Genomic DNA, 25324 nt, shown 5'->3' on the forward strand with positions numbered 1-25324 from the left:
ATTTTAATTATTCTTTGTTATTTGTAATGACATATCATGTAATATTTTACAAAATAAATGTTATATTTTAAAATGTCTACTCAAATAATAATATAGAGATATGGATACATTTTGATCCAGTGCTAAGTCACAACGGTGTCGTGTAAGATGGATTTTTAAGAGATGAATGGGAAAATTTCATATGGTTTGGAATTAAATATTATCCCAAACTATAGTTGGCCTTGGAAGTGGAAGCAGTAACACTAACTTAGGCAATATGTTGTGTTAACAATTTGGGTTTTGAACATGTTATTTCCGAAAGCGATTCTAAATGTCTTATGCAGGTTTTCAACGAACCAGTACTATGGTCAAGATTAAAAAGCTTCGCTAGTGAGAATTGAGAATAAAAGAATTTTTTGAAGCCAAACTCCTTTTTTTTTTACTTGGAGGTTCTAAACTAAAACCCATACATCTCTCCAAGCCTAGGATCAAAGCATATGGCCCGTCTCCCCTGTCTCAAACGTAATTCGATTTTTTGATTTCTATGTTTTGTTTTTGGTATATTTTCAGTTGAGCTAACTGACACTTGATTTTTTGAAACCGAAATTCATGTTTTTGGGAAATGAAAAAAATAATATTGCGAATATAATTGCCAAGAAGGTATACTTTTGTGAAATTTATTTTACGGTTTTACATAATTGTACCTTCTTTTGATTAACTCCAACGATGGAAAGAGAGAATCAATCATGTATTCCAAATACATTTGAAATGAATGAACTACCTTTTTTTTTATAAAAAAACCCACCTTGTTTCTTTCAATAAATCACAATATCAATTTGTTTGGTTGATTAGTGACCTTCAAAGCAGTTCGACTCCAACCACATAGGTCACCAAAACACCAGTCAATACTCTAAAGGCTGAGAAGTAACCCAACATAAAATGTCACAACTCACTATAAATAGAATCACTTTAAACTATAGAAAATAGAACATATTTAAAAATTTAGTATTACAATTAATTTTTAAAAATATAGTTGGATTGAAGAAAAATAATCCGAAATGTGTTACAGCTTTCGAACGAGCATTTTGCAAATCTGGTGAAAGAATTTGTAACATTAATTAAGTTTATTGTCTTTTAAAGTCCTCTCAAGTCTCAAGCAAGTCTGAAGTCATAACTAGGATTTATCGTCTATCTGTTTCTTGGAAACATAAGAAATAAATTTATCACAAAACAAAGTAAGGGAGTAATTACTGATGATGATGATTCTGATTTTAAAGAAGAAATTTATGGAGATTCAAGAAACATTAGGGGGTCAAAAGGAAATGTAGCTATTGTTCTTTTGAATATATTTAAATTAAATTAAAAAGCGTATTGACCGAAAAAATTATTACGAAAATACAAAGTGCAAATTGGTAAGGACCGGCACGTATATTACCTGAAATCCATCCCTGAGTCCCGTTCTCTCTCTCTCTCACTTCTTTCTCTCTCTCAAACCGTCGCTCTCTCTCTCTCTGCCTCTTGAGAGTCTCTTGCTTCTCTCGGTAGATCGATCGCTGGGTTTTCAACGAACGCTCGTTTGATTTTGAATTTTGAGATCGTGCTTCCTTCTTTAATGTTGAATCGGTTCGTTTCTCGGATCTCGATGATCCTCGATTTTCTGAACCAAACGTGAAGAAAACCTTTCCATTTTCGCTCCCAGCTAATTTCTCGTCCCGTTCGTCGCCGTCATGTTCGAAGCTCATGTAAGCCATATTTTGTTCTCTTCTATAGTTGTTAATTTTGGGGGATTGCGACGAGTTCTCACGGGCGATTTCTTCTTCAGTTTTTAAATATATGTTTCGATGTTGCGTATGGGAATGTTTTGGAACTATCTATGAAAAATAGCTGGACGAATTATATGGATTTGTGAAAACGAAATGGGTTCTTACTTAGCATCCGCGAGGGAAGCAATTGTAGCTGCTGGTGGAGAATTAATTAGTTGATAGTGCTTTGAATTTAGAAACTAAAAATGAGGAACAATTCAGTTTGGTTCGTCTAAGTTAGTGACTTGGACAGTTGTTTTCCAGTAATTTTAGTTTCCAAAATTTGCATTCCCTTTTCCAAAAATTGCATTCCCTTTTCCAATTACAGTGAGATGTTTTGCAGGACATGTTTGCTCTTGGGTAGATTTTTTTTTTTCAGTTTCATGTCCACCTAAAGATTGAATGGAGTATCTATTAATTGCATTTCGGTATCTTCAGGTACTACATCTACTTCGGAGGTATTTGGGTGAATATGTGCATGGACTCTCGACAGAGGCTCTGAGGATTAGTGTCTGGAAAGGTTAGCTTTTCTTTCTTTCGCTTATAAGTTTATATGTGTATCTAGTGTGTATTGACAATTCTTGTGCGCAAAGACTGTTCATGACTTAATTGTCTCCATGATGAAGTAGTTTGTTTACTGGTTAGGGTGAACATGACATATGTAGAGATGTAATCCTTTGGCTTTCTAGTAAGTTGTTGTTTAATTTGATTTCTTCCCCTTCTTGATGTTGGGGTTTCTTGCTTTTCAGGGGATGTTGTTCTTAAAGATTTGAAGTTAAAGGCGGAGGCTCTGAATTCACTGAAACTTCCAGTCGCTGTCAAATCCGGTTTTGTCGGGACCATCACTCTAAAGGTTGCTATTTTTTTTTTTTGTTGTTGTTTCTCTTGGTGGAATTTCGATGGTTTTCTCTAGACCACTGTTACCATTCTATACGCTACACTGATATTGCATATTTCTTTCCCGAAAGTTTGCCTACTTAAGTTCTTGAGAACTTTACGTTGGATGGGTAATCCTTGCCAGAGTTACTTGCAGCATCTTTCTTCACATATTAATTCCTTTGTACTAAATATGTCTACTACAAGTCCTTTGAAGTATTTAGAGAGAGGAAAGACCACTTAGTGATGACATAGCTATAGATGCTTACATGACCAGAAATGTTCGCATTTGTGATGCTCTCTGTAAGGATGTTCAATGGCTGTGCTGAAAATTGTTATAGTGGTGTTTATGAAGAACTTTTTTTGCTGGTAATACTGAAGAGAGTGGAAAATTTTAGGTCATTGCTCATATGATTATTGAGTTGTAAGGCTATTAGCAGTGTTAGGGAAGAGGTAATTAGCTAGAGAAACTTGCCCTATGAAGAATTTTTTTCGTGAACGTTATATCAGTTTTAGGTAAAAATGTGCTTTGATATAGGGCAGTCACATATGATTTAACTGGATATATTCTGGGTTACATTTTTGTCGAACAAATTTTCCCGCTCTTTGAGTAATGCGTGGACGTTAAAAAAAGAAGAAGATGTTCTTGTGATTCTGTTTGTTGCATATATTTAAGCTTTTGATACAGAGTTTTATTGTCCTGGATATTTCAAGTCAGGGTGATACCTCCCTGGTTTCTGAACTTAGACATGTATTTAAACCAGTAAATGCTATTTCGTCAGCAAACTCCTGTAACTATGGCTAAGTAGCATATCTAGAATTTGAAAGTGACTCATACAAACCTTTGTTTCAGGTCCCTTGGAAAAGTTTAGGGAAAGAGCCAGTCATTGTTCTGATTGACCGTGTCTTTGTTCTTGCTTATCCTGCCCCTGATGGCCGAACAGTTAAGGTATTCTGTTTGAATTTTATTTGTGTTTACGTTGTTTCCTTTTAAAAGATTTTCACTTTCGTTGCTACCGAATTTGCTTACACTAATTACATACTAGGAGGAAGACAGGGAAAAGCTTCTAGAAACCAAGCTTCAGCAGATCGAGGTACTAAATTTCTGGCTGATGCAGTTACATGCATACTTCGGAATACAGTCATTACAAGAGACTTGAATTTTCTCTTTTCATCTACAAGATAGACTTTGAATTATCATTTGTCATTCTTGTGTTTGTTACAAATAGGAAGCAGAAGCAGCAACTCTTGAAGCAAGAGCAAAATCTAAGCTGGGAAGTGTATGCCTTTAAACTTATTTTTTGTCTTTATATTTCGTATTTTCTTTTCAAGGGGCATTTATTTGAGTAACGCTGTTTTTGATCAGAATAGAGGATTCCGTATGATTTTTGACGAAGGATAGATGCACTCCTTGCTAACTACGAGATAAAAAAAAACTTTCCTGTGCTAAGCATGTTATAACTTGTAGCTCTTTTATTGTTGGTTCTTTGCAGCCTCCAGCTGGAAATTCATGGCTTGGTTCGCTTATTGCTACAATTATTGGTAATCTGAAAGTATCCATCAGCAATGTACATATTAGATATGAGGATTCTACCAGGTTTGTGGCCGTTTGCCTCTTTGTTTCTGTTTCTCGTTCTGCTTTTGTGGCCATATCTAGCTTTTGTGCTCACTGTTAGTGTCTTTGTTGTCGGTGTTTATTGGAGTCGACTCAGAAGTACTTGTTCAGCTTTTTTCTTATTTCAACAATTTTTTCTTAGTAATCCAGGGCACCCTTTTGCTGCGGGTATCACCTTGGCTAAGCTTGCAGCTGTTACAATGGATGAGGAAGGAAATGAGACCTTTGACACAAGTGGTGCATTGGATAAACTGCGTAAGGTGAGATTTGTTCCATTTCCTTTCTATTCTCAATTGGGCGAAGCAGCAGAAAGTTGACAAAAAACATTGTGTTTCAATGTTTATGTGTGTTTAAACTATGAATATCTTTGATTGCGTTGGGACGTTTGAGTCCTCTTGTGGTTAATAATTGGAATACAGATCTAGTGTTCCCATTTCTTAAGAAATCTTCTGGCTTCAAATATATCCTGTTTTTTGGCTCTTCATCTACGAAGTGAGGGCTCTTCGCTAAGAGGCGTAAAATAACGATAGAACATTGGTTAGACTTTGAAAAGGAAATGCCATTTGTTTTCGAACAAGGTAGCAGTTTTAGATTGATTCGGACTTTAAAACTATTTCTATTTGTTTTCTTTTGTCTCTTTGATTAGTTATTTCTCTAATGTTTGTGTTCATTTTGAGTGCTCGTTATAGTTCGTACTTTGTTACAAGGTCTGTTAATTGGATAAGTAAAATGTGTTAACTGATAATTATGCTACTTATTGACTTGGAAAAAAATAAATTTAGGCTAACACATGGTCTCTGTGACAGTCATTGCAACTTGAAAGGCTCGCGCTGTATCATGATTCTAATAGCTTTCCCTGGGAAATAGAGAAGCAATGGGACGATATTAGTCCTGAGGAGTGGGTTGAGGTTTGATCTTTTCTACCTTTTTCTTGGAGATTATTTTGTGTTTTTCGCCAGATTATTGGTCGAGTACTTTGAGGTCTTATGTATTTAACTACCGACTGTCTTCCTTCAGATGTTTGAAGATGGCATAAAGGAGCAAACCGAGGATAAAATTAAGTCAAAGTGGGCCTTGGATCGTCGATATCTACTGTCCCCTATCAATGGATCTCTTAAGTATCACCGATTAGGAAATCAGGAGAGAAATAATCAGGAGATTCCATTTGAAAGAGCGTCAGTTACCCTAACTGATGTTAACGTGACAATCACAGAGGTACCACTTTCTGTACTTGGTATAGTTGGTTCTACTTTTTCCTGGGGAAGTGTTCCTCGTTTTCTTCCAGGGTTAGCTGTATATTTTTCCCGTGGTTTCTGATTTCTTCTGTCTATCTTTCTACTCTCTGAGACACATTAGAAGTTGTTACTGCGTCTGCTTAACGATTATTTTTTCATGAGGTGCCTTACTGAAGTCACTTGTATTTTGTCTTCCATTTTTCTTCCACTTTTTTTTCTTACCAGGAGCAATATCACGATTGGATAAAGCTAGTCGAAGTTGTTTCAAGATACAAAACATATATAGAGATTTCACATTTAAGGCCCATGGTTCCTGTTTCAGAGGCTCCGCGTTTGTGGTGGCGCTTTGCTGCTCAAGCTAGTTTGCAACAAAAGAGATTATGGTACATGTTTGGTTTATTTTACGGTCTCATATGTAGGATTTCACTGACAAACTAGGAAAAGAAATAGTATTTATCTGGCAAAGCTATTTTGTTTTTAGTCTCGCATAGTTTTGAGCGTCTTCTGGTAAAGTATGACTGCACTCGATCTGTTGAATGATAGTGTATTTGATATGATATATTGACCCCATGTCAGCTATCGATTTTCCTGGGATAGCATTCACCATCTTTGCCAGTTACGGCGGCGCTATATTCAGCTTTATGCCAACTTTCTACAGCAGTCATCAAATGCTAATAACCCAGAGATGAGAGAAATCGAAAAGGACCTTGATTCCAAAGTGATTCTTCTGTGGAGGTAATAATCATTTCCCCACATTTTGACTGGAAAGCATGTGGTTTCTTAACATGGTCAAATTCCACCTTCTAATGCATACCATTGGAATTCCATCTCGCTGACACTTGATCTCTGGATTGATTTGGGAATTCACATGAGATTGTTAAGCTTAAGATACACTGAAAGTTTAGCAAAATATTTATTATAATGCTTGATTACATCTAGTATTATCATATTACTATTTGCTCATAAGACGTTCACGCTCTGCAATTCTTCCTCTTTATTTTCATTGAGATTCTCAAAGGCCCTGTGCTGTCTATGTGCTGTTTCTCCTTCCGACTTATCTCGTCATGTTTTTTAATGTTGTATCGGCGTTTTTAGGTTGCTTGCACATGCAAAGGTCGAATCTGTAAAGTCAAAAGAAGCAGCCGAGCAGAGAAAGCTGAAAAAGGGTGGTTGGTTCTCATTTAAATGGTCAGTGGAGTTTGTTGCTTCCTTCTGATTATATTTGTTTTGCTTTTTGGCTGTTCCATATTTTTTTTTTTAAATCGTAGCCTTGAATACAACATCACAGGCAGAAACCATTTGTTTAATATTTTTATTAACTATTGTGGCTACCATCTTCATGAAGGCGGACAGAAGCTGAAGATGACCCCGAGGCCGATAGTGTGGCTGACGGATCGATGGAGGAAGGATTGACTAAAGAAGAATGGAAGGCCGTAAATAAGTTACTGAGTCATCAGCCAGATGAAGAGATGACTTTGTATTCGGGCAAAGACATGCAGAATATGACTCACTTTCTTGTAACAGTATCAATTGGTCAAGGTGCAGCTAGGATTGTTGATATCAACCAGATTGAGGTGCTTTGTGGTAGGTTTGAGCAGCTCGATGTGACGACCAAGTTCAGATATCGGAGTACTCAGTGTGATGTATCACTGAGGTTCTATGGCTTATCTGCACCAGAAGGTTCGCTTGCACAGGTTTGTTTTCACTTTTCACCTTATGACCTGCGTAAGGAATCTCTGTGATGAGATTCTATATTCCTGCCTATAAAATGAAGATTTGACCTTCCCCGCTCCCCTCTCTGTGTCATGCTGCTGACTTTGCAGAGTGTATCCAGTGAGAGAAAGACTAATGCCTTGATGGCTAGTTTTGTGAACTCACCAATTGGAGAGAACATTGATTGGAGGCTATCTGCCACGATATCGCCTTGTCATGCTACGGTAATCTCTTCGTATATGTATGTACTTGAGATATGGGTATTTAGGATCTGCCTAATTGTCGCATAACTGTAAGATCTATCCAGAGTATATTAGCATCTGTCTAATATCTAGCTGGGGGGATGAAATGAAGTGTTTGGCTTCCCTTTTGGAAATTTGGAGGGAATAGGTTATATATTGTTATTATTTGAAACTAAGAATTACCTGTAACTGTCATGGGCTTAACATTTTCTAAGTTTGGAATTCAGTTGTATATCTGGTACCAATTCTCTTAGCAAAATTGGGAATTTTGTGTATTTGCAGATCTGGACTGAAAGTTATGATCGTGTATTGGAGTTTGTAAAGCGAAGTAATGCAGTTAGCCCTACTGTTGCATTGGAAACTGCTGCTGTACTTCAGGTACTGGTGTAATGTTAAGTAGCAATTTTCCTACTCTGACCCTGTTTCTTACATAATTTATTTTCTTCAAATCGTTGTGTATGCACCCTTATGCAAATTCTTAAAGATTGATCAGTCATAGATTTCTTTATGTTTATTTCCGGTCTATAGCATTTAGTTTTTATTTTCACCGTTCTTAATTACAGATGAAACTAGAGGAAGTGACTCGACGGGCTCAAGAGCAACTTCAAATAGTGTTGGAGGAGCAAAGCAGGTTAGAACAATCTATCTTGGCTTTTACATATCCCTCTTTGTCATTGTCCCTGAGATCAGAGTTGGACCATTTGGAAGTGACTATAGTGAGATGTTGGTTGCATGGAACAAAAGCTCTTGTCCTTGTAGTCTGTTGAAAACCATATCTAGTTATTCTATTATTTCTTACAAGTAGCAAAATTTTCACCGGCTTTGTTTCATGCGTGGCCTTTGGTTTCTCAGATTTGCTCTCGACATTGATCTTGATGCTCCAAAAGTGAGAATTCCTTTGAGGGCTTCAGGATCGTCCAAATGTAGTAGCCATTTCCTCTTGGATTTTGGTAATTTTACGTTAACTACCATGGTAAGTTTCCAGATTGGCCCTTCGACTTTACTAGTGTTTCTCCTCTGTTTTTCTTACATTTCTTGTACAATTGCAGGATACTCGGTCTGAGGCGCAAAGGCAAAACTTATATTCTCGGTTCTGCATTTCTGGAAGAGATATCGCCGCTTTCTTTACAGACTGTGAATCTGACAACCGAGGTTGCAGTTTACTCATGGAAGATTTCCCTAATCAGCCAATTCTGTCTCCCATTCTAGAGAAAGCGGACAACGTTTATTCCCTTATTGATAGGTGTGGAATGGCAGTTATTGTTGATCAGGTATTACCTTGTGCGACATTTTATGTTCACTAGTCAATTGCTAAAACGATTTCTACTTGACACACATATATTTCTTGATGAAGATCAAAGTACCTCACCCAAGTTACCCATCCACAAGAATTTCCATTCAAGTACCAAATATTGGTGTTCATTTCTCGCCAACGAGATATATGAGGATCATGCAACTGTCCGACATCTTGTATGGTGCTATGAAAACCTACAGTCAAGCTCCTGTTGATCACATCCCAGATGGAATCCAACCTTGGAGTCCTGCAGATCTTGTTAGTGATGCTAGAATCTTAGTTTGGAAGGTATGCACTATTTTGTATATGTACTTTTCAAGCTTGATTTATCTGTATTATCTTTAATTTAATGAAATCTATTGTTTCAGGGAATTGGCAACTCTGTTGCTACTTGGCAGCCTTGTCACCTTGTTTTGTCTGGTTTATATCTGTATACATTTGAATCAGAGAGGTCACTTAATTATCAACGTTATTTATGGTTTGTGCTTTTTCATCCCTTTTTTATTTTCACGCACCCTCTTTCTCTCTCAGTTTTTTTTTATCTTTACAAAGATTTTTGCGTGTGCTAAGACGGTTAAATTATAAACTTTACATGTGCAGCATGGCTGGCAGACAAGTATTCGAGGTTCCGCCCGCAAATGTTGGTGGTTCGCCAAACTGCCTTGCTGTCGGTCTAAGGGGAGCGGATCTTAAAAAGGTAGGCTAACCTCTTATATTGTAAACAATAGGCGTCATAAAAGAACTTTCTGAATATACTCGCTTTCATAATTGGATATGCTTGCTGATTCTTGAATGGCGACTACCTGAAAATAAGACTGTTGAGACTCTCTGGACCTTACTTCTATTGAAGTTGCTTTCAAAGTTATACTGGGGAAAAATCCAGCGCACATATATTCCTTTACAACCTCGCTTTGTTTGCTGTATTTTCATATGTGTTTTCCATTAAAGATTATGAATCCTATGCATACTTCAGGCCCTGGAGTCTTCTGGCACCTGGATCATAGAGTTTCAGGGGGAGGAGAAGGCAGCTTGGCTTAGAGGACTTGTCCAAGCCACCTATCAAGCTTCTGTATATTAAAATCTCAATGACTTTTTTTTTTTTTTTCTTTCTGCAATGGTCGTGATTGGTTGATTCTGAACAATCTTGTCCTTTTCTAGGCTCCTCTGTCGGGGGATGTGCTTGGTCATACTAGTGATGGTGATGGTGACGTCCATGAACCTCAAACCGGGAATTTGAAAGTTGCTGATCTTGTTATTAATGGCGCCTTAGTTGAGACGAAGTTATACTTGTATGGAAAGGTTAGCTGTGATCAGCGTTGTACATATTTTTATATGTGCGCTATCTGTGTATGCCATGTCATACTAATTTGGCACCTTCATAGTTTGTTTGAGCTGAGAAACCATTTAGATTCTGTGAAAGCAACTTTCTTTTTATTTGACTTTGAAATCCTATTCTCCTGCAGATCAAGGATGAATGTGATGAGCAGGTTGAAGAGGTTCTGCTTCTCAAAGTTCTTGCTGCCGGAGGAAAGGTTTGTTTGTTGTGGGACATATTTCATTGTGTTAAGTTGATATTTCGGTAGTGAGTTATATGCATGCGATTTGCGTCGTGGGTGCTAAGAGAGAAGGGGAAAAGGATGAGGCCTGCTGGGTGTGCAAAACTTAGATAACCTAACCCCATGATATTTAGGCTCTGGTTAAACTGTACTATTTCATTAAGCCTGGCTAAGCTAGTGATTATGAGATGGAAACTGCCAACAGAGCCTCAGTATTGTTGATTAAGGTTGAAGAAATGATAAATTCTAAGTGTATTGTTTTGCTAAATCACGTTGCATATCTTAGGAGCACGACTTGTCAAGTTGTCCGTTGTTTGGATATTCGCAATTCTTTCACTTTTATAGGGTTCCCTTTTCTGATATGCCTTGTAATGTTTTTTTTTTTTCTCAATCGTATTTATTTCTCTGTGTAGGTTCTATACAATAGCCTAGTTTGATAGAGGCAGAACTGTGTTTTCTTTGCAGGTCCACATGATAAGTTCAGAGAGTGGCTTAACTGTTAGGACGAAGTTGCACTCTCTGAAAATCAAAGATGAACTTCAGCATCAGCAGTCAGGAAATGCTCAGTATTTGGCTTACTCTGTTCTGAAAAACGAAGACAGACAAGACTCACCAGGAAGATCTGATTCTTATGAAAAGGAGATGTCTGTAGGACATGCGGATGATGAAGATGCCTTCACAGATGCTTTGCCAGAGTTTCTGTCTCCTACGGAACCAGGTACTCCGGATATGGATATGATTCAATGCAGCATGATGATGGACTCTGATGAACATGTGGGACTTGAGGATGCTGAAGGTGGATTTCATGAAAAAGACACATCTCAGGGAAAAGGCCTTTGCGATGAGGTCTTTTATGAGGTGCAGGGTGGCGAATTTTCTGATTTCGTATCAGTTGTTTTCTTGACGAGGAGCTCTAGTTCCCACGATTATAATGGAATCGACACACAGGTATGTGATGAAAGACCATGTGAGGCCATCTTAGTGCGGAAAATATACCTTCTTAACTTTGCTAAGTTCAGTTTGAAATCAATTACAGATGAGCATTCGCATGTCAAAACTGGAGTTCTTTTGCAGCAGACCGACTGTAGTTGCTCTAATTGGTTTCGGAATTGACTTGAGCGCTGCTACATATGTTGAAAATGATAAAGATACCAACACTCCCGCATTTGAGAAATCTAACAGTGAGAAAGAAACAAATGATGAAGGTGGACGCATTGAAGGATTACTTGGATATGGCAAAGACCGTGTTGTGTTTTACCTGAACATGAATGTTGATAATGTGACTGTGTTTCTTAACAAAGAGGATGGTTCTCAGCTTGCTATGTTTGTACAGGAACGATTTGTGTTGGACATTAAGGTAAGAAATATTGGCCTGGGGCATCTTATTTGACGTATTTGATTTTGATTCTAGTTTACTCACCCTATAATTGTAATTGACTTTCTAAAAGTTGAATCTGTCTTTGTTTCTCTAGTTAAATGTTTAAAGCAAAGAGAATCATTTTCATGGAAAGTCTGTTTTAGTTAACTAGTCTTTTGGTTAAATTTGTATATTTCAAGGTTCACCCGAGCTCTCTTTCAATAGAAGGGACTCTAGGAAATTTTAAACTATGTGACAAGTCGTTAGACTCTGGAAACTGCTGGAGCTGGCTCTGTGACATACGTGATCCTGGTGTTGAGTCTCTTATCAAGGTATCAAATACTGACGGCCTTATTGCAGTTTCTGCGATATTGTTGATTCTTGTTTGTTGTGGCTGTACATCTGCTTAGTCTCTGTTTTACTCTGCAGTTCAAATTCAATTCATATAGTGCTGGAGATGACGACTATGAAGGGTATGATTATAGCTTATCTGGTCGACTATCAGCTGTTCGGATTGTTTTCCTCTACAGATTTGTTCAAGAGGTACCATGATCACTACCTGCCTCTTACCTAGTTGATTTAAAGTGCAATCGAAACTTATAAAAATGCTCTTCTTTGACATCATTTTATTGTGGACCAATCCAATGATATGGTTTTCAGGTTACAGCGTACTTCATGGCACTTGCCACTCCTCATACTGAAGAAGTCATTAAGCTTGTTGACAAAGTGGGAGGCTTTGAGTGGCTAATCCAGAAATATGAGATGGATGGTGCTACTGCGCTGAAACTAGACCTTTCGTTAGACACTCCAATAATTGTCGTCCCTAAAGATTCTCTGAGCAAAGAGTAAGTAGAAAGAGTGTGTAGTAATACTTCATACTATGGTATCAAATACTCATAAGGTTTATGACACTTCAGTTTTCACTGCTCTCGAGCGCTAGTCTAGTAGTTTCCATCAAAATCGGTTGCATACATCTAGTCTTATCTTGAGTTCTAAAGAATTTTAATGCTTGAGGTCTGCAACATTTTACTTTTTTTTTTTTAAAATCTCCAAAAGGTTTACTTCAATCTTTCTTTGAATCTTGAAAAAATCTCAACACACCTATTTTCTGCAGCTATATTCAACTTGACCTTGGTCAGCTAGAGGTATCAAATGAAATAAGCTGGCATGGGTGTCCGGAGAAAGATCCCAGTGCTGTACGTGTAGATGTTCTTCATGCGAAGGTACATATATATTAGAATGAGTATGAAATACCTTTAACGTGTGGAATGAATACGCTAGCCTGATGATTGTTCCTATTGTTTTTTGTTGTAAAGATTCTTGGACTAAATATGTCAGTAGGCATAAATGGTTCAATTGGTAAACCAATGATTCATGAAGGCCAGGGATTGGACATTTTTGTTCGGCGCAGCCTACGAGATGTTTTTAAGAAAGTCCCAACACTTTTAGTTGAGATCAAGGTACTGGATTTCTTATTCTCTATACGTTTGACGAACTTAAATATTTGCTGTTGGTGTGAAGAATCTAGACTCTAAACAAGACAAGTTTTTTTTTTTTAATTTTTTTTTTTGTCTTTGCTTCTTGAAATTGCTAGACTAGGGATCACTATACTTTTAAATGTTATTATTCTAAAAGGATTGCTTTGCTATCTGAGATTAAGAATGGAGTAGTCACAATTTTATTTTATTCATTGTCTTCCTGGCAAGCTTAGAAACTGGGAGTCATCTTAGCGTTTTTATCCTTTGTTTATTATAGATACCGTGGACAACCATTTACATTCTCTTAGCTAGCTACCGTTATCAGCCGTCATTTTTCTTATGACTAAATATTTTCTCTATATATGCCGATGCAGATTGATTTCTTGCATGGTGTGATGTCTGACAAAGAATACGATATTATTGTAAGTTGCACAAGCATGAATTTGTTTGAGGAGCCACAGCTACCTCCAGATTTCCGTGGTAACAGTACTGGTCCCAAAGATAAAATGCGTCTGCTGGTCGACAAAGTTAACTTGAATAGTCAGATGATAATGTCACGTACAGTTACCATACTGGCTGTTGATATCAATTATGCTCTTCTTGAGTTACGTAATAGTGTTAATGAAGAGTCACCATTAGCTCATGTTGCGGTACGTGCTTCTGAGCCTGATCTTTCTATTTCCTTGTACATTTTCTCCCCTATAACAGATATCTAAGATACCAATTTTTCATTCACTTTGATTTACAGCTTGAAGGATTATGGGTATCCTACAGGATGACATCACTATCTGAGACAGATTTGTATGTGTCAATTCCAAAAGTTTCTGTTCTAGATATCCGCCCTAACACAAAGCCTGAAATGCGGCTGATGCTCGGCTCATCGGTTGATGCTTCCAAGCAAGCTTCTTCTGAATCTTTGCCATTTTCCCTTAATAAGGGAAGCTTTAAGCGGACCAACTCTAGGGCTGTTCTTGATTTTGACGCGCCATGTTCAACGATGTTGCTGATGGATTATAGATGGCGAGCATCCTCTCAGTCATGTGTTCTACGGGTTCAACAACCTCGTATCCTAGCTGTTCCTGACTTCCTGCTTGCGGTTGGTGAATTTTTTGTTCCAGCTTTGCGTGCAATAACAGGAAGAGACGAAACATTGGATCCAACAAATGATCCAATCACTAGAAGTAGGGGCATAGTTCTCTCTGAGACTGTCTATAAACAGATAGAAGATGTCGTGCACTTGTCCCCATGTAGACAGTTAGTAGCAGATTCACTGGGGATTGATGAGTATACTTATGACGGATGCGGAAAGGTAATCTCGTTGAGTGAACAAGGAGAGAAGGATTTAAACTCGGGAAGATTAGAACCCATCATATTCGTTGGGCATGGAAAGAAGTTGCGGTTCATCAATGCAAAAATTAAGGTTGAAACTCTGTTCTCTGTTTATTTATCTAAAAATAGCTACTTGGCATGCTCAGAGTAAATTTCCTATCTTAAGGGCTTATAGCGTGAAATGGAGGAATTATTGCTTCACACTCCCCTTTTCCAAGATTCTTGATTTTTTCTTGCTGCTTGTTTTTCTGTTTTTCTTCTGTGGCAGAATGGATCGCTTCTGAGCAAGTGCATATACTTGAGTAACGGTAGTAGCTGCTTATTTTCCCCCGAAGATGGTGTTGATATCTCAATGTTAGAAAACGCCTCATCTGATTCGAAGAATGTGCTTAGCAATGTGCACAAATCATCAGATGTTTCAGATACTTGTCAATCCGAGTCAAAGTCTGGCCAGAGTTTTACCTTTGAAGCTCAGGTAGGTTTACTTGAGGTTTTGATTTTACCGGTTTACATAATTTTTAGCGCTTACTTTATAGCTAGTTTTATTTCTATTTAACTGAAAATTAATAAACGATACACATGGTTTCTCTCTTGTTCTTATTCCCTGATTTTGGTGTTTCTTTCTTTTTCTTTTTGACTCATAACATTTGTTTCATATGGAGCTCTCTTCCTCCACCTACAAATTCTCAACTTCATGCCTATCTGATTAATCTGGAAATTTTGTTTGCTGTATTTGTCAATTCTTAGCTTGTTTGTGCAGGTTGTTTCTCCTGAATTCACATTCTTTGATGGTACAAAATCCTCCTTGGATGACTCCTCTGCTGTAGAAAAGCTTTTTCGAGTGAAATTGGATTTTAACTTTATGTAAGTGCAGCGTTCTCGGAATCTTAGGATACGTGATTTAAGTTTATCAACATTATGTCACACATGAACTTTATGGACAGTTATGTCTGACTACAACCCAATATTTCGGCTGTAACAAATATGATTGCTTGATCACTTATCTCTATACCTGTATGAGTAAATAATTGTACTGAAGTAACCCTCCATCTGACCTCGACTACATTCTGCTCATGATGTTGAAAACAAGCTTTTTCGTCTTCTCTTGTTGTTTAATGGATCTAAAGTTTCATTTTACCTTGTTGATGTATTTTTAATATTGTTTTCAACAGGTACGCCTCAAAAGAAAATGACATCTGGGTTCGAGCCTTGCTAAAGAACCTGGTGGTGGAAACTGGTTCTGGTCTTATCATTCTTGATCCAGTCGATATTTCTGGGGGATACACTTCTGTCAAAGAGAAAACAAATATGTCCTTAACGTCAACTGACATATATATGCACCTATCTTTGAGTGCTCTCTCTCTCCTATTAAATCTGCAGAGCCAAGTAACTGGAGCTTTACAATCTGGAAATGCTATTCCTTTAGCTTCATGCACCAACTTCCACAGGATTTGGGTTTCACCGAAAGGTATGACCTGAGCTATGTTATGTGGCACTGTTTTACCTTAAAAAGCTGTCTGAGTTTTTTGGTCTATCCACGTGATCTTTTCTTTCGTCTATCTTTTTAAGAAACTGTATCAGATAATAACACTATTTTGGGGATGTGAGCAGAAAGTGGACCCAAGAACAACCTCACAATTTGGAGGCCGCAGGCTCCTTCGAACTATGTAATATTGGGAGACTGTGTGACGTCAAGGTAATATATAATATTGATTACATGTATATCTTGTTCTTATGTACCTTTTGCTTTGATATTTTCATTCCTACAACAGAGCTTACGATGTTTAAACTCCTTTTTATACTTCACAAAAATCTCATGGAGGATAAAACATTAGGTTTCATCGTGACGTATTTATTCAGTCTCATTAATAGCATTGAACTGCGTCCATAAAATTCATGTTAAATCACTTTTGTAACAAAAATAAGCAAGCTTGTCGTATTGGAATTTTTAGCGTAATGGATACTTGGGTGTAACATGTCAGCCTCTATTTTATTAAACCTGTGCCAGTGCTTACATTCTATCATCGAAAAGAGCTCCAGTGAGAAAATGTTTTCTTCTTCAAGAATGTAAAGCTACATTATATTATTGATTCCCTTGAAAATTTTCCTTTCAGGGCAATTCCTCCTACACAAGCAGTAATGGCAGTTAGTAATACATATGGGCGCGTGCGGAAGCCGATTGGGTTTAATTGTATTGGCCTGTTCTCTGTTATTCAAGGTTTAGGGGAGGGTAATGGTCAACATTCTCGTGATAGCAATGACTGCTCCCTCTGGATGCCTGTAGCTCCTGCAGGATACACTGCTATGGGGTGTGTTGCAAATTTAGGAAGTGAGCCACCACCAGATCACATTGTATATTGTCTTAGATCTGACCTTGTATCTTCCAGCAGTTTCTCTGAGTGCATATACTCCGTGCCCTCCAGTTCATTATTTGAGTCTGGATTCAGCATGTGGCGCGCTGATAATGTTCTTGGATCATTCTATGCTCACTCTTCAACTGCGTCTCCTTCCAAACAATATAGTCCTGGCCTCAGTCACTGTCTTCTCTGGAATCCCCTTCAGTTGAAGACATCTCCAGTCTCTGAACCATCATCTACAAATGGTTCTCAAAGCGATCAAACAACTGATCCGACTGGAAATCCATCGGGATGGGACATTCTCAGGTCAATTTCTAAGCCAACTAGTTATCATGTTTCAACTCCAAATTTTGAGAGAATCTGGTGGGACAAGGGTGGTGATCTTCGTAGACCTGTCTCAATATGGAGGCCTATACCACGTCCTGGTTTTGCCATATTGGGTGATAGCATAACTGAAGGGTTAGTTAATTTTTAACTTTTATTTTGTCTCTAGATCAGCTACCGTGAAGGGACTCTTTTCTCATATAAATGCCATATCCTATGAATTTCTTCTTCTCTCAATAGGTTGGAGCCACCAGCACTTGGAATACTCTTCAAAGCAGATGACTCTGAGATTGCTGCAAAACCTGTGCAGTTCACCAAAGTCGCACATATTGTGGGGAAGGGTTTGGATGAAGTTTTCTGTTGGTTTCCTGTTGCACCTCCTGGTTATGTTTCCCTTGGATGCGTTCTTTCTAAATATGATGAGGCACCACATGTGGATTCGTTCTGTTGTCCAAGGATTGATCTTGTTAACCAGGCCAGCATTTGTGAAGCTTCCGTCTCAAGATCTTCAAGTTCAAAGTCTTCTCAATGCTGGAGCATTTGGAAAGTTGACAATCAGGTCTGACAATCCATTTAACTTTAGATGCTATGTCTCTATTTCTGTGAAGGCTTGCATTGCCATCATTGAACTGTACGGCCTTATGTTTATGTGAATCAGCTACCATCTATTTTAAGCTGAAGTACCCACACAGTGAAAAAGTATTAGCCAATCCTGATAGCTGCTGATACCTTGTGTAGGCATGCACTTTTCTTGCACGTTCTGATCTAAAAAGACCTCCAAGTCGGTTCGCTTTTGCTGTTGGGGAATCTGTAAAGCCGAAGACACAGGAAAATGTAAATGCGGAAATTAAGCTGAGATGCTTCTCTCTGACACTTCTAGATGGCTTACATGGAATGGTATGTCATATGGTCAAATTTGTTACCCAATTTTTCAGAACCCAGTGTTGACATCTCGATCCCGTTCTTAATGCTTCCAGATGACTCCTCTCTTTGACACAACTGTTACCAATATCAAGCTAGCAACTCATGGTCGTCCTGAGGCCATGAATGCAGTCCTCATTTCCTCAATCGCTGCTTCAACATTTAACCCACAGTTGGAAGCGTGGGAGCCTCTTCTGGAGCCATTTGATGGAATATTCAAGTAAAGATAGTAATGTTTTTGATTGATGATGAGAGTTAACTGGGAAATAAATCATATTATCGTTGTATTTGGAATAATATTTTGATTTCTCACTTTCGCTTTGAAGGTTAGAAACTTATGATACTGCCTTGAGTCAATCATCAAAGCCAGGAAAACGGCTGCGAATTGCTGCTACCAACATTTTGAACATGAATGTTAGTGCTGCGAACCTTGAAACTCTTGGTGATGCCGTTGTTTCCTGGAGAAGGCAGTTAGAACTTGAAGAAAGAGCGGCCAAAATGAAAGAGGTACAGTGTTCTTAATTCTTTATATTTATAGTAAACATGTATATCTCTTTTTTTCCATACTTTGTTACTTACTGGTATGCTGTGGTACAGGAATCTGGTGTTTCTCGTGAGAGTGATTTTTCAGCTCTTGACGAAGATGATTTTCAGACCATTGTGGTAGAGAATAAACTCGGCCGTGACATATATCTGAAAAAGCTGGAGGAGAACTCAGATGTAGTTGTAAAACTGTCTCACGATGAAATCACCTCTGTTTGGGTTCCACCTCCAAGGTTCTCCAATAGGTTAAATATTTCAGACAGTTCTAGAGAAGCACGCAATTACCTGACTGTACAGATTCTTGAGGCTAAGGTACATACATTATAGTATCCATCATTTGAAGTATCTATGGCCTATTAGGAATTTTTATGGTTAAGATGGTACTTTCATTTCTTTTGTGAAGGGCTTGCATATCGTTGATGATGGAAACAGTCACAATTTCTTTTGCACCCTGCGCCTCGTTGTTGATAGTAAGGGTGCAGAACCACAAAAGCTTTTTCCTCAAAGTGCTAGGACAAAGTGCGTGAAGCCTTCCACTACGGTTGTCAATGACTTGATCGAGTGCTCTTCCAAGTGGAATGAACTTTTCATTTTTGAAATTCCAAGGAAGGTAGTAAACATATGCTTCTTTTGTTCATCATCTCTGTTCCTTCAAACTTGCGGTTTCATAAGCAATTTAGCCTAGAGTTAGCACTGAGTAGAACGGTATATCTAGGCTAGTTGCTCGTGTTCGCCCTGATTTAGATGGTTAGTGGTACAACTTGGCTTGGTATATCGATTTTCAATATTCGTTTTTGAACTGGAAATAATTGTCATGATTTTCGAAATTACCTCATATAGGTAGCCTGTTTCTCTTTGATTATTATAGGGATTGGCCAGATTGGAGATTGAAGTAACAAACCTTGCTGCTAAAGCTGGAAAAGGTTAAGTTCTATGACTTCTTATATCTCTTTTCTTTGGCCATGCATAACCATCAATTCAGCTGGCCTTTTTATTGTGTTTGATCGTTCGTTTTTAGAGTCGATTGGCATTTTTTTTGGGTTCATTTTAGTCCTTGGATTGTCTATACCTGAATACGCGAATAAAATACGACTGGAAAATTTTCTAAGAGTTCAATGAGTCGAGATTGTCCCTATGTTACATGAGAGTAAGCTATTGACCAATACAGGGGAGGTCGTCGGGTCGCTTTCATTTCCTGTTGGACATGGGGAAAATACACTTAGAAAGGTAGCCTCAGTAAGGTCACTACATCAATCAAGTGATGCTGAGAATATAAGTTCCTACACACTTCAGAGGAAGGTTAGTTGTTTGTTATTTATATCATGGTATGTTAATGGAGTTTTCAAGCTTTTATAACATACATTGTCATTTTTCATTTGATTTATGAAATGAAGAATGCCGAAGTTATACATGACAACGGATGCTTGCTTGTCTCAACATCTTATTTTGAGAAGACTACAATCCCCAACACAATAAGAAATATGGAAAATAAGGATTTTGTTGACGGAGACACTGGTTTCTGGATTGGAGTTCGGCCTGATGACTCATGGCATAGCATTCGCTCGCTGCTTCCGCTCTCTATTGCTCCGAAATCACTACAAAACGATTTTATTGCCATGGAAGTTTCTATGAGAAACGGAAGAAAGCACGCAACATTCAGATGTTTAGCGACAGTTGTAAATGATTCAGATGTCAACTTAGAGATTTCCATATCTTCTGATCAGAGTGTCTCTTCAGGAGTAAGCAATCATAATGCTTTCATTGCCTCTAGCTCGTCCTATGTTTTACCATGGGGATGTTTATCAAAGGATAATGAACAGTGTCTACATGTCCGGCCAAGGGTTGACAACCCCCATCATTCTTATGCATGGGGCAGTTGCATCGCCGTCAGTTCTGGTTGTGGAAAAGATCAACCATTTGTTGATCAAGGTTTGCTTACTCGGCAGCAAACGTTCAAACAAAGTAGCAGAGCATCTGCTTTTTCTTTGAAATTAAACCAGCTTGAGAAAAAGGACATGCTTTTCTGCTGCCAGCCCTCTACTGGGAGTAAGCCATATTGGCTCAGCGTAGGAGCAGATGCGTCAGTTCTTCATACAGACCTTAATATACCCGTTTATGATTGGAAATTTTCCATTAGTTCTCCTTTGAAGCTTGAAAATAGACTTCCTTGCCCAGTCAAATTCACAGTGTGGGAAAAGACAAAAGAAGGCACATATCTTGAGAGACAAAATGGTGTAATATCTTCAAGGAAGAGTGCTCATGTATATTCAGCAGATATACAGAGACCTGTATATCTTACGCTAGCTGTCCATGGTGGTTGGGCTTTGGAAAAGGTTGGCTTGATATTCTACAGAAGCATCTACCTACATTGGAAAATGTTCTTAAAACATTAAAGAATTTAATTTTTCTTTTGTAGGATCCTATTCCTGTTTTAGATCTATCTTCGAGTGACAGTGTGTCATCCTTTTGGTTCATCCATCAACAGAGCAAAAGGTTTGTCACTTTTTTTTTTCAGATCTTATTTTGCCTGGAAGTTTTAGTCCTGTTAACACCGCTTATTACCACAAGATATTTGAATATATGCATTTGTTAAAAAAAAAAAGAAACTGGTTAAGAGCATTTTTGGCACTTGACAATGAATGGTCACGTTACAAAGTTCTCATTGGTTCCAGACTTCCAGTAATAATATTTCATTGAGTATTGCTTTTCAACTAAGCAGTACGCCTAGTAGGAGCTGGTCCCGTAGCTGAATTTTATTTATTGATGAAAACTTATTGTGTTAAGAATAATCGAATGAAAATGCTTTTTCTTTCTTTGAAATAACCCGATACTATATTCCGTGAAAATATTTGGCCACATCATACACTTACTTATGGAGTTTCAGGAGACTGCGTGTAAGTATAGAACGTGATGTTGGAGAAACAGGGGCTGCACCAAAAACTATAAGGTTCTTCGTCCCATACTGGATTACAAATGATTCATATCTTCCTCTAGGCTATAGAGTGGTGGAGATTGAACCTTCAGAAAATGTGGAAGCTGGCTCCCCCTGCCTGTCTAGGGCTTCGAAATCTTTTAAGATAACTCCTGGATCTTCGATGGAGAGGAGACAACAGAGGAAAAATGTCCGAGTGCTCGAGGTTATTGAGGATACTAGTCCTATGCCTAGCATGCTTTCTCCACAAGAATCAGCTGGTCGGAGTGGCGTTGTGCTGTTTCCATCTCAAAAGGATTCTTATGTTTCCCCACGGATTGGTATTTCTGTCGCAGCTCGGGATTCTGAGATCTATAGTCCTGGAATTTCTCTTCTTGAGCTTGAGAAGAAGGTGACTAGCTAAAGCTTAAATGATTTCCTTTAAGCTAATGGCGTGAATTTGCTGGACTTTGCTTTTTTTACAAACTATTTCTGACTCACTTCTGTGAGAAGGATTTTCCTCCTAGTTGTCCGGCCGTGTTTCTTTAGTTGGTTGGGTGACCTTGCAACTGTCTCTGCTTTATTTAATAACAATTACTATTCCAGGAACGCATAGATATAAAGGCTTTCTGTTCAGACGCCTCGTACTACAAGCTCTCAGCAGTATTGAATATGACCTCGGACAGAACAAAGGTCAGAATTCACTTTCATAAGATTTTCTTTTCTCATTGCTCTGGTATATTGGTGTGAATTACGTGTCTGAAATCAAATTCTTGCTCCTGTATAGTGTTTAGCATTTGCTTTCTTTCTCCTGTTTTATATAAAAGTATGCATGCTGCTGCTATTTATTAGGCTTTTATCCGTGGTTTATTTTATCAAGATGATTTAGAGGCGGATCAGTGCTTAATGGTAACTTGAACACTAGCTTTTATGGATAGGCACATTTTGGGGTCAGAATATTAAATCCCATTGGGTATTATCTTACTCCTTATTAAACATTAGATAATTTAGTCTTTTGTTTTCAGGTTATTCATCTCCAGCCACACACCTTATTCATCAACAGGGTCGGTGTGAGCATCTGTGTTCAACAGTGTGATTGTCAGACAGAAGAATGGATGGATCCTTCTGATCCTCCAAAGCTCTTTGGATGGCAGTCTTCCACCCGAACTGAGTTGCTGAAAGTATGTGAAATACCTTCAGACATCTCTCTTATTTTTAATGATGATTAATGTGCTTACGGCGGATGGGGCATTTTCAGGTACGTGTGAAGGGATATAGATGGAGCACACCATTCAGTGTCTTTAGCGAAGGTATAATGCGTGTCCCTATTGGAAGAGAAGATGGGACTGATCAATTGCAGCTAAGAGTACAAGTCAGAAGCGGGACAAAGAACTCACGTTACGAAGTAATTTTCAGGCCGAACTCTGTCTCCGGTCCTTACAGGTAATCACACATGCTCTAGTTGTCTTCCAGTTCCAGATGATTTGTTTTGTCTGATGTTACTGTACTGTTTGCTTGGATCTAGATTTTATGATTAAATAAATAGCTGCGGAATGGCCCAAATGTGTTCTTTTTAAACCCATTATCAGTTTGGTAAATAAAGTAATCCATGGAGCTTGCATGAAATTCTTTGGTTTCAATGATGCATCCTGTTTGCTGAATCCAAGTGTGTTTTCCTTGTCCTATATTTACTTTTTATTTTCACTACGTATATCTGACTTCATTTTTTGTATACGCTATAATGTGAATCCACTCTCCTAGGATCGAGAACCGTTCCATGTTTCTTCCTATTCGCTATCGCCAAGTAGATGGTGTGAGTGAGTCTTGGCAATTTCTTCCTCCTAACGCGGCTGCTTCATTTTATTGGGAAAATCTTGGTAGACGACAATCATTTGAACTTCTTGTTGATGGAAATGATCCCTCTAAATCAGAAAAATACGATATTGATAAGATTGGTGATCATCCACCACGAAGTGAGACTGGACCTACCAGACCCATACGAGTTACGATTGTAAAGGAAGATAAAAAGAACATTGTGAGAGTCAGTGACTGGATGCCGGAAATTGAGCCTACTTCAAGCATAAGCAGAAGACTTCCAGCATCATCTTTGTCAGAGTTATCTGAAAATGTGTCTCAGCAATCTCATCTTCTGGCCTCGGAAGAGTCTGAGTTTCATGTGATTGTTGAGCTCGCTGAGCTTGGAATCTCCGTAATTGATCATGCTCCTGAAGAAATACTGTACATGTCAGTGCAAAACCTCGTTGTGGCATATTCAACAGGCTTGGGCGCTGGGCTTAGCCGGTGAGTTTATCAGGCTCTTAAGGTGTAGCTTTATTAAACAAATATAAGGGCCATCATCTTTCACCAGTGTAGTTATTCTAAATGACCATACTGAGTTTCATTTCTAATTTGATAACTGTGGTCTTTGTCTCAAGGCATTTAGTAGTGGTAATGTGCAAAGTTCCACATATTTCAGATGCAGAAAAGGATCTGCTTGAGATTTCCAATTGACAGCATTTGCTATGATTATGTATTGGCATTTACGCTTATCAGATGCTGAATTAATGCTGACGCTAACTGTCTTACAGGTTCAAACTAAGGATGCAAGGAATACAAGTGGATAACCAGTTGCCGTTGGCACCAATGCCGGTTCTGTTCAGACCACAGAGAACTGGAGATAAAGCTGATTACATTCTGAAGTTTTCTGTTACTTTGCAATCAAATGCGGGTCTCGATCTTCGTGTCTATCCGTACATAGGTTTCCAGGGACGTGAAAATACTGCCTTTCTGATTAACATTCATGAACCTATAATCTGGCGCATTCATGAGATGATTCAGCAAGCCAACTTGAGTAGACTATCCGATTCTGCGTCGACAGCTGTATCAGTTGATCCATTCATCCAAATTGGGTATGTACACGATTTTCCTGATATATATTTTTATGCTGTTTACTGAATGAGTCCATTCACAACGCTTACCTATATGGTTTCGTCCCTCCAAAAATGCAGGGTTCTTAACATCTCAGAAGTTAGGTTTAAAGTATCAATGGCCATGTCCCCAAGTCAAAGGCCGAGGGGAGTGCTTGGATTTTGGTCATCCCTGATGACTGCTCTTGGGAATACAGAAAACATGCCAGTAAGTTTTCCATAGTAATTCATTTGTGAGAACAATAAGGACGCGATTAGCCTCTTAAGACACCCACTATAAATATTTGGCCTACTTGGGGAATATGTGGCATCTATACGACTCTGGACGACCATGGTTCTTATGCCGATATTGGAAAAATAAAATACCATTATCGTATACCAATTGGCCAACATTTATAAGTTGGTTGATAACCATCAGTTTATACTTGTAGGATCACCACAGTTATTTTAGTCTACGAGTTTCACGGCTTTTAGAATCTGATATGTCAACGTCCAAATTACTGCAGATTCAGCCCAACCTAGCTGAATACTCATGTGTTTGTCTATTTAATTTTCTTATCTTCAAACAGGTACGCATAAGTGAAAGATTTAATGAGAACATATCCATGCGCCAAAGTACTATGATCAATAATGCTATTAGGAACGTAAAGAAAGACCTCCTTGGCCAGCCTCTTCAGTTGCTCTCAGGTGTTGATATTCTTGGCAATGCAAGTAGCGCTCTCGGCCATATGAGTCAAGGCATAGCTGCATTATCAATGGATAAAAAATTCATCCAAAGTCGACAGAGACAGGTTCGTTCCTGGCTTAGATTTTGCTCCTTCTACACGTTGCTGTTTCCTGTAGATACAACATAAACAATACAAGT

The 25324-nt window shown here is 38.3% G+C and overlaps 1 protein-coding gene across 1 annotated transcript in view; it reads left to right on the top strand.

The window, feature by feature from the left end:
• Positions 1-1470: 1470 nt before the first annotated feature.
• Positions 1471-25324, top strand: part of LOC18010485 — a 25589-nt gene continuing 1735 nt past the window's right edge. Inside the window, exons 1-57 of the mRNA XM_006393422.2 lie at positions 1471-1721; positions 2220-2301; positions 2531-2634; positions 3511-3606; positions 3704-3751; positions 3887-3937; positions 4151-4254; positions 4415-4532; positions 5079-5180; positions 5290-5487; positions 5733-5890; positions 6084-6242; positions 6603-6695; positions 6853-7201; positions 7331-7444; positions 7745-7840; positions 8026-8093; positions 8315-8435; positions 8512-8733; positions 8817-9044; positions 9125-9234; positions 9357-9453; positions 9730-9825; positions 9915-10055; positions 10220-10288; positions 10778-11260; positions 11349-11669; positions 11870-12001; positions 12099-12212; positions 12330-12514; positions 12784-12892; positions 12986-13129; positions 13522-13797; positions 13896-14567; positions 14745-14951; positions 15237-15340; positions 15649-15944; positions 16088-16172; positions 16591-17292; positions 17398-17716; positions 17896-18054; positions 18135-18298; positions 18405-18585; positions 18676-18933; positions 19025-19231; positions 19490-19544; positions 19790-19920; positions 20016-20954; positions 21038-21114; positions 21506-21944; positions 22139-22225; positions 22558-22713; positions 22791-22975; positions 23294-23833; positions 24121-24441; positions 24541-24667; positions 25029-25249. Coding sequence (XP_006393484.2) covers positions 1707-1721; positions 2220-2301; positions 2531-2634; positions 3511-3606; positions 3704-3751; positions 3887-3937; positions 4151-4254; positions 4415-4532; positions 5079-5180; positions 5290-5487; positions 5733-5890; positions 6084-6242; positions 6603-6695; positions 6853-7201; positions 7331-7444; positions 7745-7840; positions 8026-8093; positions 8315-8435; positions 8512-8733; positions 8817-9044; positions 9125-9234; positions 9357-9453; positions 9730-9825; positions 9915-10055; positions 10220-10288; positions 10778-11260; positions 11349-11669; positions 11870-12001; positions 12099-12212; positions 12330-12514; positions 12784-12892; positions 12986-13129; positions 13522-13797; positions 13896-14567; positions 14745-14951; positions 15237-15340; positions 15649-15944; positions 16088-16172; positions 16591-17292; positions 17398-17716; positions 17896-18054; positions 18135-18298; positions 18405-18585; positions 18676-18933; positions 19025-19231; positions 19490-19544; positions 19790-19920; positions 20016-20954; positions 21038-21114; positions 21506-21944; positions 22139-22225; positions 22558-22713; positions 22791-22975; positions 23294-23833; positions 24121-24441; positions 24541-24667; positions 25029-25249 — 11435 coding nt within the window. The 5' untranslated portion in view covers positions 1471-1706. The remainder of the gene's footprint in view (positions 1722-2219; positions 2302-2530; positions 2635-3510; positions 3607-3703; positions 3752-3886; positions 3938-4150; positions 4255-4414; positions 4533-5078; positions 5181-5289; positions 5488-5732; positions 5891-6083; positions 6243-6602; positions 6696-6852; positions 7202-7330; positions 7445-7744; positions 7841-8025; positions 8094-8314; positions 8436-8511; positions 8734-8816; positions 9045-9124; positions 9235-9356; positions 9454-9729; positions 9826-9914; positions 10056-10219; positions 10289-10777; positions 11261-11348; positions 11670-11869; positions 12002-12098; positions 12213-12329; positions 12515-12783; positions 12893-12985; positions 13130-13521; positions 13798-13895; positions 14568-14744; positions 14952-15236; positions 15341-15648; positions 15945-16087; positions 16173-16590; positions 17293-17397; positions 17717-17895; positions 18055-18134; positions 18299-18404; positions 18586-18675; positions 18934-19024; positions 19232-19489; positions 19545-19789; positions 19921-20015; positions 20955-21037; positions 21115-21505; positions 21945-22138; positions 22226-22557; positions 22714-22790; positions 22976-23293; positions 23834-24120; positions 24442-24540; positions 24668-25028; positions 25250-25324) is intronic.

Source organism: Eutrema salsugineum, unplaced genomic scaffold (assembly GCF_000478725.1).
Source record: "Eutrema salsugineum unplaced genomic scaffold, Eutsalg1_0 scaffold_7, whole genome shotgun sequence".
NCBI classification, from domain to species: Eukaryota; Viridiplantae; Streptophyta; class Magnoliopsida; order Brassicales; family Brassicaceae; genus Eutrema; species Eutrema salsugineum.